The sequence below is a fragment of the Gopherus flavomarginatus genome, chromosome 14, assembly GCF_025201925.1.
Source record: "Gopherus flavomarginatus isolate rGopFla2 chromosome 14, rGopFla2.mat.asm, whole genome shotgun sequence".
In the NCBI taxonomy this organism is placed as follows: Eukaryota; Metazoa; Chordata; order Testudines; family Testudinidae; genus Gopherus; species Gopherus flavomarginatus.
This window is the reverse complement of record NC_066630.1, coordinates 43,500,075-43,518,113: the sequence shown is the minus strand read 5'-3', so window position 1 is coordinate 43,518,113 and position 18,039 is coordinate 43,500,075. Positions and strand designations below refer to the sequence as shown.

The following is an 18,039-nucleotide window of genomic DNA, read 5'->3' as shown; positions in this document are numbered from 1 at the left end:
ATGGCTGGAATCAACAAACGAATGAAATCTATACATTGCCAGACAGAAAATATACTCTAATGTTCCTGGAGAGGCAGCTAAGCTACTGAGATCTCCAAATGAAAATTGAAAATGGATCTCTGAGAATTAATGTGCTGCCCCTCCCCACCACCCTCAATCCCTAAAAAAGTGACTCACAATTATTAGCCAGGAAAAGTTGGGTTTCTAGTAGAAGTCCCACCAGCCAACAGGGTTTCAGCAATATGGTTAGCGTCAACGGAGAGTTGTAACTTTCTATTGTTTCATTTGTATAATGCAGTGGTCCCCAACCTTTTTGTGGCCAATAACACATTCATGTTTTCAGAAGAGTGTGGTGGGCGCCAACAATTTTTCAAGGCTTATTTTGTATTTGTACATTAAACAATGTGAAAATCATATTTAATATTACGTAATATATGAATCCAGAGAGAAGCTGGAGAGAAGCCGCGAGGACAGAGAACACCGGCGTCCGTAGCCTGCAGCCCTGGAGTTCTCTGTCCCTGGCAGGCATGGGGCCGCAGCTTGTCTCCCCTGCTGGGCACTTGGCAGGCCCCATGCCTGCTGGGAACAGAGAACACCGCGCCTGCAGCCTGAGTTCTCTGTCCCTGTCAGCACAGGGCCACAGCTTTTCTCCCCTGCTGGGCACTAGGCGGGCTCACATAAATGCCCTGGCGGGCGCCTTGGCACCCACAGGCACCACGTTGGGGACCACTGGTATAATGCTAGTACCCAAAGGCCTCTAGGACTCATAGTACCCTGCACTGTGTAAACATATAGTAAAAGGCAGGGCCTGCCCTGAATTGTTTACAAATCAAGGTCCTGTTCCTGCAAAGAACTGCACAGCTCCATTGATATGGACGGGCTCCGGCCTCATGATTTTCTCTGTGAGGTTGGAACTTAAGTAATTTCAAGAAAAGAAAGCAGTGTTTGGGAGTTCTCTCCGGGTTTGTGTGCAAAGCGCTGCCTTCTTTCCTGGCTCAGGAACTAACACCATCAGTTTCTTGCGCAAATCCATTCCATGAGAGAAATACAGCATCCCCTCCATGATAATAAGACAGTGGATGGATTTGCCTGGTTTCTCTGATGTCCATGGTCTCGTTACTTGGCACTCACATGCTGGTATCAAAGCTTCAGAATCTACACTACCTGGCTGGCAGATCTGAACATTACAAGCCCAAAACTGAGATCTCAGTCCAAGGGGAATCATCCCTAATAGTGCTGCTGCCCATACGCTGCCACGAGATCCGTACAGCAAGGGCATGTGCCAGACTCAGTATTACTTTGAGGCACTATAAATGAGACCATCCAATGGTGCCTTCAATAGAACAGTTCTTTGAGTGAGGCAGAGTAAGGAAATCTTAATTCTCTTTCTCTGCTTGTCTCAACTATATTTAATTTCTCACTGCTGGGTCCTTCCTCCTTCTCTTGTGAAGATTGTTGGAGGTGCCCACAACTGAAGGAAGGGTAGTTCTTCTTCGAGTGCTTGCTCATATCGATTCCAATTAGGTGTGCACACGCCGTGTGCGTGTTCGTCGGAAGATTTTTACCCTAGCAACACTCGGTGGGTCGGCTGGGTCGCCCCCTGGAGTGGCGCCGTTATGGTGCCAAATATATACCCCTGCCAACCCAACAGCCCTTCAGTTCCTTCTTACCGCCCGTGACGGTCGTTGGAACTGTGGAGCACGGCTTTGCTGATCTCCACGTCCCTAGGTACTCGTAGTTCTTTGCTGTTTGTGTGTATAGTTTGAGTTCTTGTAGTTTTAGTTAGTATTAGTTGTTGTATTTATAGTTACTGTATATAGTTTAAGGGGCGATAGGGGATTAGCCCCCTTTCCTCCACCTCGATACGGGTCCATGCCCAAGGCACCGGGATTCAAACCGTGCTCGGCGTGCCAAAAGCCGATGCCAGTAGGGGATCCCCACGACTCCTGCCTCAAGAGCCTAGAGGAATCCCACCTTACCGATAAGTGCCGCATCTGCAAGTCGTTTAAACCAAGGACGAAGAAGGAGCGGGACTTTCGATTGAAACAGCTCCTCATGGAGTCGGCACTTAGTCCTGCAGTGTTGGTACCAAGCGCCCAACAGACTGCTTCTGTAAGGAGCGTCCCTTCGGCCCCGGACCGCTCCAGTACTGAGAAGGAGCCCCGGCACCGACCCCTGCCAGCACCAACATCTGCTCGGCACCGCTCCCTGTCCCTGAGACCCAGGAAGCACGCTCTTCGAAGACGGTTTGTCTGGCACTGTCCTCTGCCGCAGAACCGTCGACTGTGGTACCGCCAATTGCGGCTCCACCAAGCGCGGCACCGTCGATTCCGGTCCCATGAGGGCCGTTGAGTCCTGTGCCTGACAGCGCCCCGGCTCATGCTGTGGTTAAGCTTGCCCTCCCTTCTACACCAGAGACCTTCTCCACGGCAAGGGAGCTCATCGCCATGTCGGAGTTGACACGGCCTCAACCCCCGGCACCACCGGTGCGGGTCATACAATCCATCGGAAAACCAACCCTGGTAAGGCCACCTTCCGTTGGTCCAACAGAGAGATGTTGTTCAAGATCACAGTCTCACAGACGCTCTCAATCACACCGTTCCCGCTCCTGGCGCCGCTCGCAGTCCCGGCACCACTCTCTATCACGGTACCGATAGCACTCTCAGCACCGTTGGACATCTCTTTTGCCGGCCGGATACTCCTGGTACCGATCTGACTCACGGCACCGTGTATCCCGCAGTCGCTCCAGATGAAGGGGCTCGAGATCCCAGTCGACCTCCCAGCACTGCTACGGTAGAAGGTCCCAGTCTCGCTCGCGGTACCGTTATAGTTCCCGGTACTGCTCCCCGGTACCGCCCCGGGATTGAGCATCCAGAACAGTGGCGCCCTCCCAGGGTCTATCAGCACTGCCGTGGCCATCGAGACACACATCGGTGTCATCGCAGGCTGGTAGCGCATCCTATCCTCAGGAGCGTGACTCTGGTGTCCCCAGCCATATATTCCCAGAGAGCCTGAGCCACGAGCAAGGGCCTCATGACTGGTCCTTCTGGACACCGTAGGCATACCACCAGGCCCAAGGTGCTCCATCAGTGGCTCCATGGTCGGCCCTGTCAGAACACCAGGTACCAGAGATGACAGTAAGCCGCACCCCCCCCCCCCCCCCAGGCATGGATGAGGCTCCGACACCATCTGCAGACACCCAGGTTCCACCTGACACAGATGATGCTCCTCAAGTGCAGGAGCCCCCACAGGACCCCCTGGTCCCGGGCCTCTCCTCCTCCTCCTCCTCCTCGCCTGACGAGGCGGTGGTGGGAACATCCTCCTCAGGCCCTCCACCAATTGATCTCAGGGTCCATCAAGACCTTTTGAGACGAGTGGCTCAGAATATGAACTTACAGGTGGAGGAGGTGCCTGCAATAGAGGACCCGATCGTGGACATCCTATCAGCTGATGCACCTACTAGAGTGGCTCTTCCATTTATCTGCACCATACAGGATAATGCGGATACCATTTGGCAATCCCCAGCCTCAATTCCACCTACAGCAAGGGGAGTAGAGAGAAAATATATGGTCCCCTCAAAAGGGTATGAATATCTCTTCATTCACCCACCTCCTTGCTCTTTAGTGGTGCAGTCGGTGAATGAGAGGGAGTGTCATGGCCAGCAAGCCCCAGCTCCTAAGTCAAAGGAGGCTAGACGCATAGACCTCCTAGGCCGCAGAACGTACTCGGCCTGGGGCCTCCAACTTAGGGTGGAAAACCAAGAAGCCCTCCTAAGTAGATATAACTTTAACACGTGGGTGTCCTTGGGGAAGTTTACGGAGCTTCTTCCCCAGGAATCCCGTCAAGAATTTACGGCCCTACTTGAGGAAGGTAAAAAGGTAGCAAGAACCTCCCTCCAAGCCTCTCTGGATGCAGCGGACTCTGCAGCCAGAACCCTGGTGTCGGGGGTGACGATGAGGCATATCTCCTGGCTCCAGGTATCAGGCCTTCCCCCTGAATTACAACAAATTATTCAGGATTTACCCTTCGAAGGCCAGGGCCTGTTCTCAGATAAAACTGACTCCAGATTGCAAAGTCTGAAGGACAATCGTGTTATAATGCGTTTTCTGGGTATGCACATGCCAGTGACCCAACGCAGGACCTTCCGGCCCCAGCCACACCGCTCTAACGCCCCACCTAGGTCACGTCAGGACTTTAGCAGAAGGCGTGGTAGAGGGAATCGTCGGAGACAGTCTGGCCCTCAAGGAGGTCAAAATCAGGCGCCCCCTAAACCACCAGCGAGGCCCAAGCAGAACTTTTGATGGGACACCCGAGGACGGCCCACTAGTTGCTCTACCAGATCCTTCTCCTCCATTTTTCAACCGCCTCTCACAATTCCTCCCTGCTAACTTCAAATCGTTCGATCCTGCGCACGATGGAACTGGAATAATACTTCCAGTTTATTTCAACCCCACCTTTCCACCCTCCCTTCTCGTCCCTCTTCAGGGACCCCTCTCACGAGCAATTCCTCTTACAAGAGGTCCAGTCGCTCCTAGCCATGGGAGCCATAGAGGAGATGCTAAAAGACATGAGGGGTAAGGGATTTTATTCCCGCTACTTCCTAATCCCCCAAGGCAAAGGGAGGTCTACGACCGATCCTAGACCTGCGAGAACTGAACAAATTCATGATAAAGCTGAAGTTCCGCATGGTAACCCTTGGGACCATTATCCCGTCCCTGGATCCAGGAGACTGGTATGCCGCCCTCGATATGAAGGACGCGTATTTCCACATCGCAGTTTATCCACCACACAGACGGTACCTCCGTTTTGTGGTCAACCATCAACACTTTCAGTTCACTGTACTTCCGTTTGGCCTTTCTACAGCTCCGCGTGTGTTCACAAAATGCATGGCTGTAGTCACCGCCTCCCTCCGGCGTCGTCGGTTTCACGTCTACCCATATCTCGACGATTGGCTCATTCGAGGGACTTCCCAGTTACAAGTGTCGCAGCACCTGCGCATCATCAAAGACCTCTTCGGGAATCTAGGCCTGATGATCAACATAGAGAAGTCTACTGACACCCACGCAGAGAATAGACTTCATAGGAGCGGTTCTGGACTCCAATCTGGCCAGAGCCTGCCTCCCACAGTCGCGTTTTCAAGAATGGCTTCAATTATTCGAGGTCTTCAAACCTTCCCGACAACGTCGGTGCGCACTTGCCTCAGCCTAGTAGGTCACATGACCTCCTGCACCTTCGTGACCAAGCACGTGAGGCTATACCTCCGTCCCTTTCAAACCTGGCTTGCTTCAATATACCAGCCACACAGAGACAGCCTGGACTCAGTGCTCACTATTCCCCGGAAGGTTCTGGGCTCCCTAACCTGGAGGCTAAACCCCACTCTAGTCTGTGCAGGGATGCCATTCCACCCACCGCAACCCTCAATGGCCCTAACCACAGACACATCATCTCTGGGTTGGGGTGCCCACCTCGAGGGCCTTCGCACTCAAGGCCTCTGGTCACCTCAAGAGCTGCCCTTGCACATCAATGTGTGGGAGCTGAGAGCGGGCCGTCTAGCATGTCAGGTGTTTCGAGACCATCTCCAAGGCCATTGTGTATCAGTGTTCACGGACAACACAACGACCATGTTTTACATAAACAAGCAGGGTGGAGCACGCTCCTCCCTCTTTTGTCAAGAAGCCGTCCACCTCTGGGACTTTTGCATAGCCCACTCGATCGATTTGGTAGCGTCTTTTCTCCCAGGAGTCCAGAACACTCTGGTGGATCACCTCAGCAGATCCTTCCTGTGTCACGAGTGGTCGATTCATCTGGACGTCATCCATTCTGTTTTCCAGAAGTGGGGGTTTCCCCACATAGACCTCTTTGCCTCTCGAGAGAACAGGAAATGCCACGTGTTCTGCTCCTTCCAGGGACGCTCCCCGGGCTCCCTCTCAGATGCATTCCTGATCCTGTGGAAGAGGCACCTACTCTGTGCCTTCCCACCATTTCCACTCGTCCACAGAGTCTTACTCAAGCTCCACAGGGACAGCGCCCACCTGATCCTGGTTGCTCCAGCATGGCCGAGGAAGCACTGGTACGCCATGTTGTTCGACCTCTCAGTAGCAGACCCGATTCCCCTGCCACTCTGGCCAGATCTCGTAACACAGGAGTTCGGCAGGCTTCACCATCCGGACCTGCAGTCTCTTCAACTCACAGCATGGTTGCTGCATGGTTGAGCCAGTCTGAGTTGCGTTGCTCTGCCTCGGTCCAACAGGTGCTCTTGGGCAGTAGGAAGCCTTCCACTAAAATGACATATCTGGCCAAGTGGAAGCGTTTCTCCTGCTGGTGTGCTCAGCGTAACACAGTCCCCAGGCAGGTGTCCGTTCCTACTGTCCTGGACTACCTCTGGTCCCTGAAAGAACAGGGCCTAGTGGTCTCTTCCATAAAGGTGCATCTGGCAGCCATCTCTGCCTTCCACCCAGGGGGAAATGGCTGATCAATCTTCTCTCACCCCATAGTTTCAAGGTTCCTCAAGGGATAGGAACGTTTGTACCCTCAAGTCAGATGCTCGACCCCTACCTGGAATCTCAACTGGTGCTAGCCAAGCTTATGGGTGCTCCTTTCGAACCACTGGCCACCTGCTCGCTGCTGTACCTTTCCTGGAAGACAGACTTCCTCATCGCTATTACTTGGGCAAGACGAGTATCTGAGCTTTGGGCCTTGACAGCGGACCCCCCGTATATGGTATTCCATAAGGACAAGGTACAGCTGCGACCACACCCCTCCTTCCTCCCTAAAGTGGTGTCCGCCTTTCATGTCAATCAAGACATCTTCCTCCCAGTCTTTTTCCCAAAGCCGCACGCATCGCATCGGGAACAACAGCTGCACACCCTAGATGTTCGCAGGGCTCTCGCCTTTTATATCGAGAGAACAAAACCCTTCCGAAGGTCACCTCAGCTCTTTGTAGCTGTGGCAGACTGGATGAAAGGCCCACTGGTGTCATCCCAACGAATTTCATCTTGGGTAACATCCTGCATCTGTACATGCTGTGATTTGGCTCACGTTCCGGCTAGCCACCTCACCGCCCATTCTACTCGGGCTCAAGCTTCATCTGCCACCTTCCTAGCCCATGTTCCCCTCCAGGAAATATGTCGGGCAGCTACCTGGTCATTGATTCACACCTTTGCCTCACATTATGCATTGGTTCAACAGTCCAGAGAGGATGCAGCATTTGGCTCAGCAGTTTTGCATTCTGCAACATCTCACTCTGACCCCACTGCCTAAGTAAGGCTTGGGAATCACTTAACTGGAATGGATATGAGCAAGCACTCGAAGAAGAAAAGACCCGCCCTCCTTCCCCACTGTCGGAGTAACCGGCAAGAAGGAACTGAAGGGCCGTTGGGTCAGCAGGGGTATATATCCGGCACCATAACGGCGCCACTCCAGGGGGCGACCCAGCCGACCCACCGAGTGTTGCTTGGGTAAAAATCTTCCGATGACAATGCACGTGGTGCGCACACACCTAACTGGAATGGATATGAGCAACACATCTCGAAGAACAACAGTTACGAAGGTGAGTAACCGTCTTTTCTCCTGGTAAACCTTTCTCTGAATCCTCCCAGCATGACTCTGTCCTGCTTAGCCATGCAAAAAGCTGAATATGAACAACTCTCTCATGGCAATGCAGTTTACTATTAAAGTTCTTTGTGTGGGGATGATGGTGATGGAAGAAATGTCCCAGCAATGAGACCACAGGGGTAGGTTGTACCAGAGGCTCAGACCATGGTTGACAGCTCTGACTATCCTTTATCGGCTGAAAATGGCTTGGCATGCTATTGCAGACAGCACAGATGAGCTAGGTCTCCCCTTTTGACTCCAACCCATTTGTACTCAGTGGTTTTGAATCCAAATCAAGGTTTTGTATTTATTCAGGAAGCATACAGTTCATCCTTAAGGCTTCTGGAAACAGTCTGTGTTGAATATTTTTTTTATAAAGGCATATTTTGACTGCATAACACGAGTCAGTGAACGTGACCAAGATTATGCTGATCCAACTCAAATGCAAAAAAGAAGGAAAAATTGAGAGTTGGGGAAAAGGAAAATCTTATCGGATCCGATCTGCCCCCATAGTCCCTGAGTCTGGGGCGGGACTGCTCCTTACCATCTATTCACCTGTCCTTTGGTTCATTTCAGTAGTAAATGGGGGTCCCTTTTCTGGGTTAGGGCACAGCCTATAACATCTCACAGCCAGGGAGTTTTTTCTGATAGACTAAATTTGTCTTTCACTGTTACTCCTAGTTACCTCCTCTTGCCCGCCCCAGCCTTGCTGGCCCAAAGGAAAGAGAACACAGCCACAAAGAAACCGGACCATTTGGCAGCTCCCACAAGGGCATGGTAGTAAATTGGGTGTCAGTGAAATCAAATCAGTGCAGAGCTTCTAGGTCTGACGTTCTTTTCTCAGCATCTCTAATTGCAGCTCCTGTCATTGGCCCATCCATTTGACTGAAAGTAAAAGGGGATCTTTAGCCCATTGTAAGATTCCTGTGTTGAGGATTTTACCGTAAACACTGTGCCAGGTTCCAATGGCTGACGTTCCTGCAGGATCCAAGGGAGGAGCAATGTGAGCAGCTGGGGATCTGAGGAGCCTGCGAGAGAGATCCTCACCTGGCCTAGTACCTCCAGCCCAAAGGCAAACAGCCTGGCTCTCTGCTCAGCTTGGGCATGGCCCTGCTATAGAGTCAGCTGAGCCACAAGTTCATGGGCTCTGTTTGCAATGGCCTCTTCTTTAGTGTCAAGGCCTGTCAGTCCTCTCTTGCTGGAAACCCTTTGTGAGATCTTCATGTGGGCTGCTCACAGGAAAGCTGCCCTTTCACCACCCATGACTGCTCTCCCTGTAGCACACCAGCGGCCTGCCACAGTGTTGTGGGTTCTGGGGCCGTGGCAGGCACCAGCTATGTTAAATGTCATGTGATCAGTCTAGTGCTTAGCTCTGTGCTTCCAGCACCCTAGAGAGGAAGCATTGTCTAGTGGTTAGACCAGGGGGCTGGGACTCAAGAGATCTTGATTCTGTCCTCGACTGCGCCACTGCCTTGCTGTGCGACCCTGAGCAATTCACTTCACCTCTTTGTGCTGGCTACAATAGTATTCCTCCACCTCGGTGGGAGGCTTAGCTCATTAATGCCTGGAGAGTACTGAGGTCCTCTAAAGGAGCCAGTGACGGGCTGAGAGACAGCAGCCCCCTCCCTGCAGAGCCTATGGCTAATGTCAGACTTTGCAGAAGGGAGGGGGGATGCTTCCGGTTTAGACTTCGTTTTGAAATGGCCCTTTGGGGAATGCCATGGAGTAACAAACTACAGGCCACAATGCCCCTTGGTCTGGGCTTTTTTGGATTTAAGTTATTTATTCTTTTCTTTTTCTTTTAATTTTCTCGGTGCCTTTCTTCCTTTCTCCTCTGGGGTGTAACGTTTTCACGCACAGATGTCTCTTCGCTCTGCCCGGCGGCGCTGGTCCATACAAGCAATTAACGACTTCCCGGTACTGTGCGCTGTGCTAATGCTCTCCTTCCCTTACCCTGTCTGCCCAAGAATAAAGCACTCCCTGCCTGACCTAGGATAACGGAACAGCCTATTGTTCAGGTTATTAGACCCAGTGCCAGGAAGGGGGAGATGGGGTCATGGAGTAGGGGAGTTGCGCTGTACACCTAAAAGAGTCCAGAGACTCAAATGTGGTAACACTTCCGAATGGGCAGTAGCATCTGTAGGGACACAGATCCCAAATCGTAAGAGTATAATAGTGGGCTTATCTGAGCCAGCCTTCGGATCATGCAAAGGCTGCTGAGGGAGATCAGAGAGGCTAATAACATAGTAAAAAAGGATGTACTTTACTTTCAAGAAGTAAAGGGAGCAGTTAAGGAGGCTAAGGATATTGCAGAAAAGCTAAATGATTTCTTTGCACCAGTGCAAGGATCCGCGAGTCTTGAACCCAGGCTCACGGGCACTCAGGCTACTGCTGGATTCACACCACCACCTAACAGCTCTACTACTGACCGGAGAATTGGGAGCCCTCCACTAAAGTTACTGTCCAGAGGGACCTGATGGGAGTAGCTCATGAGTACGCTATTTAAGCTAGCAAGAGACACAGGAAGTTCTGTGCAACAGAGTGGATCCTGGCTTGCTGCTACAGACCCTGCCAATGACTCTGGCCTCGTCCCCAGTTCCTGACTTTGACCCTCCCTATTTCTAGCCCCTTGCTCCAGTTCCTGAATCCTGTCGCCCTGGTGACTGACTGCGCTGGCTCCAACGGCTATGGCTCTTTGGTTTCTGACTGAGCACTGGTGCACCTGTTTCCTGTGTGACCCTGCCTCCAGCTTTCAGCTCCAGCACCTGACTCCAACATACCCATTGGCCTCTGGTTCCTGAAAACTGCAGTGATCACCAGGCCAGACTGCCCACATCCCAGTCACTGGTATCAGTCTTCCACAGACCCTGACAATCAGTCAAAACAACCGAGGAGGAGGGGTCACGCCTGTCCCAAGTCTTCTCTTTTTAGATAAGGACAGGGGGTCACAGATGGAGATTTCAAAGATGTGCCGGAACAAATTGCTAAAGAGCAGCAAGTCTCCTGGACTTCGCAGCATCATCCAACCATATTGGAAAATATTTCACTTAAAAAGGAGGTGGTTAAGCTGCTGACAAAAACCTGTGATCTCATGAAAATCAGCTGCTGGTTTTTAATTCAGTAGATTTGCTGCCTTTCGGTCATAGAATCATAGAATATTAGGGTTGGGAGAGACCTCAGGAGGTCATCTAGTGCAACCTCCTGCTCAAAGCAGGACAAGTCCCCAACTAAATTATCCCAGCCAGGGCTTTGTCAAGCCAGGCCTTAAAAACCTCTAAAGATGGAGAATCCACCACCTCCCTAGGGAACCCATTCCAGTGCTTCACCACCCTCCTAGTGAAACAGTGTTTCCTAATAGCCAACCTAAACCTCCCCTACTGCAACTTGAGACCACTGCTCCTTGTTCTGTCATCTGCCACCACTGAGAACAGCCGATTTCCATCCTCTTTGGAACCCCCCTTCAGGTAGTTGAAGGCTGCTATCAAATCCCCCCTCACTCTTCTGCAGACTAAATAAGCCCAGTTCTCTCAGCCTCTCCTCAGAAGCCATGTGCCCCAGTCCCCTAATCATTTTTGTTGCCCTCCGCTGGACTCTCTCCAATTTGTCCACATCCTTTCTGTAGTGGGGGTGGGGAAAACTGGACACAGTACTCCAGGTGTGGCCTCACCAGTGCCGAATAGAGAGGAATAATCACTTCCCTCAGTCTGCTGGCAACAGTTCCACTAATGCAGACCAATATGCCGCTGGCCTTCTTGGCAACAAGGGCACACTGCTGACTCATATGTCCAGCTTCTCTTCCACTGTAATCTCCAGGTCCTTTTCTGCAGAACTGCCACTTAGCCAGTCAGTCCCCAATCTGTAGCAGTGCATGGGATTCTTCCTTCCTAAGTGCAGGACTCTGCATTTGTCCTTGTTGAACCTCGTCAGATTTCTTTTGGCCCAATCCTCCAATTTGTCTAGGTCCCTCTGGACCCTATCCCTACTATCCAGTGTATCTACCTCTCCCCCCAGCTTAGTGTTATCTGCGAATTTGCTGAGGGTGCAATTCATCCCATCATCCAGTTCATTAATCAAGATATTAAACAAAACTGGCCCCAGGACCAACCTGCGACCCGTGGGGAATTCCGCTTGATACCGGCTGTCAACTAGACAGTGAGCCGTTGATCACTACCCATTGAGCCTGAAATCTGGTCAGCTTTCTATCTATCTTTAAAAAAGAAGTAGGGATTATTTTGGGAATGACAGAGCAGTAATCCGTATTTCAGTACTGGGTACCTGGTTGAGCTCTAGTTAAAACTATAATTATGGTACAGCTTGGGGAACATGATATGATAACGACAGACCAGCATGGCCTTTGTAAAGGAAAATTGTACCTCCATAATCTACCACAACTCTATGAATGTGTCACCAGAATAGTGGCTGAAAGAGAATAGAAAAACATAATTCATTTGGACTTTCAAAAAGCCTTTGACAGAGTCCTTGGCAAGAGGCTATTAAGTAAGCCAATGTTCTGAAAGGGTGAGAAATAAAGTTTTGCCATGGATCAGCAGCTAAGACAGAAACCTTAGCTAGGGAAAAATGGCCAGTTTTCAACATGGCAAAAGTTTTAGTGAGATGCTCCAAAGTTCTATCCTCAGAGCAGTTTATTTATCAATTTATTTATCAATGATCTGGAAAAGGGAGTGAGTAGTGAGATGTCAAACTGTGTGGATGACAACTCATCTAAACAATGGTGGAGGACAGGAGAAGAGGAACCTAATTTGAGTGAGGAACTACAGAGGGACCTAACCAAGCTCGGTGCCTGTTCAGCACAACAACAGGTGGATGGAATTTCATGATGAGAGAATCAAAGTAATGCTTACTGAAAGGAATCATCTGAACTGAGGAGTGCAGAGTGAAATATAATCGCTCAGGAAGCAGAGATGGGCGTCACTGAGGACAATGCAATGGAAACCTCTGCTCAATATGCAGCAGTCACAATGGCTGGATGCGAAAAGAATAATGCTACCCATACTATTAAGGCATTCTAGAAATCAGTCTACCAAAATTATAAACAGAAAAGTAGACACCTTCGAAAATAAGTGTCTCAGAAAAATTCTGAGTGTTGGTTGGAAAGACTTCATCACCAACATAGAAATCTGAGAAATTACTCACCAACATGTCATCTCCACTAGAATTAGAAGAAAGTCCTGGTTGTATCTGGGGCATGTACTTTGGATGCCAAGAGACAAACTCCCCTGGGAAGCTGTCAAGTGGAAAGCAGCTGCTGGAAGGAAACGCGGGCACCCTAGGGAGAGGAGAGAGCAGACCAGTCAATTTCACCAAGCGGAATAGCAGAGACTAGATTCCACTCTGTGTACCAGGATTGGCGCAAGAACGATGTCATGTAATGATTGTATAAATCAATAGCTTGCCCTCACCTGGAAAACTGTGTTCTGTGCCAGTCACCCTGCCTCAAAAAAGATACAGAAGAAACTGAAGGGTTTTTTGAAGACAGGCAGCTTAAATAGTTAGAGCCATGAGGGGAATTCCATATATGTTTAGTTTGAGAGAGGAGATGACATGATGGTGGGATACAAAACAATGCCCCATATGGAAAAGATGAATTACTTTGTGTTATAACCAAGAGCTGGGGACAGTCAGTGAAACCCCATAAGCAAATATAAAACTGATAAAAGAAAATACTTTTATGCACCACATAACTATCATGTGGCCTTTTTTGCCACCAGAGATCATTGAGACTGAGAGTCTGAGAGCTTATTAGGATAATGAGACTATCCACCGATTAATGAGAGACACACCAAAACCTCCTGCTTCAGGGCAGGAACCAGCCTCTAACTGATGAGAGTCAGGAAGAAATCGTCCCCAAATGGACAGGTTCTTCCGTAATTGCCCACTTGGGATTTCTTGCCCCTTCCTTGGAAGCTGCTGGGACTGGCTACCAGGCAGACATTGCAAATAGCAAATCTTAATGTTGCGGAGAAGCTTGTTCTAAAAACCTGGCAGTGTGGTAGTCAGGCAGGTTTCGGACACCTGTAATTGGAGTTCACTGGGGTTTGTTGTTCAAAATACAAGGAGTTTCAGCAGGAAAGCCTTGACAAACACACTGCACCCCACTGGGGGTTTCATCACAAGCAGCTTGAACCTGATCTGGAGCTTGGTGAACTTAATCCTTGGCATCCGCTGCGTTCTCCTCCCTTTCTATCACTCCACTCCATTGAAACGAATGTAATGCTGGAACCTCTCCCTCGTTCACGTGCCCCTGCATTTCACGGGGCTCCCTGCAACACTGCCTGTGTCAGCAGGATCCCCAGGTGAGACGTGAATGTTCAGTAGCTAAGAATCCCCATTCCAAGAGGAGCATGCAGGATTTTGTAACCCGCTCTGCTGATTATGCAGGGATAATTGTAGTTGCTACAAGCAGTCAGTGGCTTATTCTTGGGCTGTCTGTTTCTGCACTGAACCCATTTACTGCCATCATCACCTCAGATTGCAGCAAATGGCGCCTTCGGGCTAGCTGTGCGGTCATTTCCTAGGGCTGTTCCCCACCGCCACCCCCCTCCCCATGACTGTCTAAACGCTATTGGTTCCTTCCTCCTGATGCTCAGAGGAGCTGAAGAACCTCAATTCACTGTCAGTGGCTATTTCCTTTCTCTCCTGCCTCTCCTCTCGGGCTCTCTGAAGCAGCTGAGGAGATGCAATTCCCACTGGCTTGGATTCTAGATTGCATGAAGGTAGGGCTAGAAAGGTTGAGGACAAATGACCCAAATTTTCCACCTGTAGCTTCAAGTGCAATGGGGGCAGGCTCATTAATTGACAGTTGAGCGCCACCCATTATGTTCCCAGCCTCTTTAAACCTGAGCAACCAATTGCTGGCTGGTGTGTCATGAAGGCGGTGGGGTGCCATCAACCTGTGGCAGAGCCCCAGGGAGAAGCACATTTCCTATGCCTCTCGAATTCTGTGGAAAGAGGGGTGTCTTTAAACCACAGAGGAAAATTCTCCCCGGAAAACAAGTTGAGCAGAAGGGGAGATGGAACCTTGTGTGTCTTTTTCCCAAGCCCCTGTGGAACGACAGACTCAAACACAGGATACTTCTGGCCTCTGGTAACCCTGCCTCAAAAGTGTCCAAACATCGCCCACCTGAGGGCTACTCTTGTGGTTTGCCAGAAATCATTTGGACCAAGGTGAAACATCACCTGGGACCTGCAGTCTCCATGGTCTTCACCTCCCTGTTACAGGTGAAGGTTGATATGGCTCATGTTTGGCTGCCCACGCCAAGGCTGACATCTCCTGCTGGTTCCTTGGCTTTCTGTCCTACTGCCACTGGTTGATTGAAGCAAACAGGACTTTTAATTGGACCAGTCTCTAAAAAATGGGGCTGTGTGGATCTCCCGGGCGCAGCTCCGGGGTGTGGCGTGGCGCTGGCAGAACCTGTAGCGCAGGCAAGGTGTATGGGTTTTTCTGTAACCACCTACCACTAGTGGAACTAGGCCAGTGACCAATCCTGGGTCCAAACAGTGCGAGTATGTAGACAGCCCTCATCCAAGGGAAGGGGGAAGATTTGATTGCCAGGCCCACTAATCAGTTATTGTCTTCATTGTTTCGCCTGGTGCCCTACTGACACCTAGCAGTGTAAATGATCCATTCGTGGAATATTTCATTCTTCCATCCTCATCCTCCCCCTCCCCCCCAAAGTTACTTGTTTACGTGTGGAAAATGCTGTGTTTTGTCCATGTTCTGAGTCTCCAAAATGCCTCCCTGAAGTAGGCGGGGTTTGAATCGGCTTTCAGTGACAGAAGGACAGTGTGTGTATGTTTCAGAGGAACGTACCTCAGTCTGGGAAAATTGTCCTCCTGTGAGTGCTGAGGAGCCCACGGAATCCTCTCCCCCGCTGGGGTCAGCTAGTAAACAGGTGGCCACTAGATGGCACACTGCTCTCCAGAGTACTCTGTTGGCACTACGCCTGCAGAGAACAGGCCCTGCACCTGCAAACCTGAGTTCAAATGTCACTCTGCTCCCTTCTGACACCAAGGAAAGGAGTTTCCTGGCCAACGCTGCATGGGGCACAGAGTGGGGAAGCATGCTGGCCCTTCAAAGTGCACCTGCCGCTCTCGCTGCACATAGCACGCTATAGCACAAAGCATGTTCTCCGTTTCTTCCCCTCTCCCATACACACACTAACGGCTACCTGCTGTAAAACATAGATACTTCTATGGGTATCCTCCAAACAGATCCAGCCTGCTCTGGGAAGTCTATGGGCATTTCCCATGGACTCCAATGAGAGCAGCGTCTGGCCCACAACATATTATTGATCAGTTTCAGGGAACTAGCAGACTGAAGGCAAGCCCTGCATATCAGAGAGGACACTGGCCCACACCCTGCAGTATGATCCCACTCAGAGATTAATTCTGTTGCTTTTAGGAACAAATACACGATGCTGTTGAATATCAAAACTTCTGCTCCAATTTTCAGGGGGTTTGCACAGCTGGACATAAGGGCAGAGCCCTGGTAGCTGGATTTTCAGAGGTGCTGAGCAGCACCTACAGCCCCCTTTGATGTAAATGCTCAATGCCTCTGAATATCAGATCATACCTGTGCAGGCTACAGAAGTATGGGTGGGGCTTTGAAAAGCACCCATGTCTGCCTCATTGAAAATTAATGGGATATTTGCTCCTGTGTCACCCTGACCTTAAATCCCATCCTAGACTCCCTTTTTAAAACAAGTCTCTCCTTCACTTACCTGACAGAGGGCTCTGTCTCACCTGTGCTATATCACCAGGTAAGGAGCATGTATTCCTTCTTGGTTCTGTGTGGCAGGTTCTAGTGATGTCCTCAGCTGCTGCACGGCAAAGCCCAGAGTCAGTAAAAGAGGAATTAATTTTAAATGACCTTTAAAAATCAAGTGCCTGTGTGTGTAATTGTTAAGCCTGCCCAGTATGTTCCTGTGCAGTCAATGTGCATTCAGCAGACCCTTGCTATTTCACTGTGTTCACCAAGAGAGCTGTTGCCCATCTCGGATTTGCCAGGAAGCAAAGGCACAATCTGAGAACATCACAGAATGTTCTTTGTTTACCTTAGCCCTCTGTAGCAGCCAGTGCCTCCTGCAAGACATTGCTCCAGTCTCTTCATCTGGTTGGGCCACTGCATGCACTCACTCCCCTCGCCGCCCCCCCAAGCTGAGGAGCTGGAAGAGGCCAGGAAACTGGCCATCTAAAATAATTGATGTGGGTGGCCCAAGTAGCTTTATGCATCTTGGCATAAAGGTGAAAACTCTGTGGCCATTTGGGGGAATGCTTGGCTTCCTCGCTGTGTCTCCTCACCAGCCTCCCACAGCAGTGGTTTGGGTGCAGCTGGAAATTAGCTGGTTAGAGTGGCAACTGCCTACTGCTGTAGGAAATTCCTGGGCTCCTTTGATTGAGTGTTGCCATCAGGCAGCCAGCTCTTCTTGTTCTCAAACAGAAGTGTTGGCGAATGCTGTAGACAAGGAGGCACTGGAATCCAATTCAGTCCCATCCTGGTCCTAGACAGTGACACACAAAGGACCCATTAGAACTAGGTGGAAGAGACAACATCATGTCAACTTCTCCCTGTGACTCCGGTCTGAAGCTAGCAGCAATACAGGACCTCCTCCCACATACCTCTGCTCAGAGCTCTTGTTGAAGTCAGTGGTGGTCCTGTGTGCAGTGGGCTCATGGGACCAGACCCAGAACCATTAAAGATATTTTACTGGTCCTTCTGCCAGCCTTTCTGCATATTATTGGCTTGCTGGGTATTGATTTCTTTTTACTGCCTCCCCCCTATAATTTGTAAAATCCCTCTCAAGCGTGTGTGTTGGCCCTTGAGCTTGCCGATTTGCCTGCCTTTCACTTCCTAGAGATGGAGACACTTGTTCTCCTGGGCATGTCATTAATGTTCTTTGGGGGTAACACACAGCCTTTGGAAGGCATGAGTAGGTGCTGCTTGCAATACTTCTGATGCTCATGCATTGTTCCTGCCCTGATAACAGCTGCTGTCTTCCTCCCTCAGTAACTTGTTGCTGTCTATTCTGCAGAAATCAAGGAGATGGAAAAGCAAGCGTGAGGGGACAGATGCCAGCAACCGACCTATTAAAGCTGCTGGCAAAGTCATCATACAGGATATCTCCTGCCTGCTTCCTGTGCACAAATCACTAGGGGACCAGTACATGTGAGTACACAGCCCTTTCTCCAGGGCCGGCTCTGGGCACCAGCGTCCTATGTGCTCGGGGCAGCTCTTTTCAAGGAGTGGCACTGCGGTGTTTGCTTCGGCAGCGACACTCTGGCTTTTTGCTTGGGGCGGAAAAAAACCGGAAGCCGGCCCTGCCTATCTCTAGCCCCAAACTAAGGCGGCTCTTAATACCACTGCTGTGCTCTGCAGTGTCGAAATCAGTCAACATCTTGTTCCACTGAGCCCCCATTCTTCACTTC

General features: G+C 50.4%; 1 protein-coding gene across 6 annotated transcripts in view; it reads left to right on the top strand.

Moving 5' to 3' along the window:
- Positions 1-18,039, top strand: part of WDR59 (WD repeat domain 59) — an 86,677-nt gene that overhangs the window by 57,048 nt on the left and 11,590 nt on the right. For 4 of the 6 annotated variants that reach the window (XM_050922346.1, XM_050922350.1, XM_050922349.1 and 1 more), the window contains 2 exons: positions 9,454-9,510; positions 17,646-17,779. In XM_050922346.1, the coding sequence (XP_050778303.1) occupies positions 9,454-9,510; positions 17,646-17,779 (191 nt within the window). The remainder of the gene's footprint in view (positions 1-9,453; positions 9,511-17,645; positions 17,780-18,039) is intronic. The other 2 variants (XM_050922347.1, XM_050922348.1) reach the window with 1 other exon arrangement.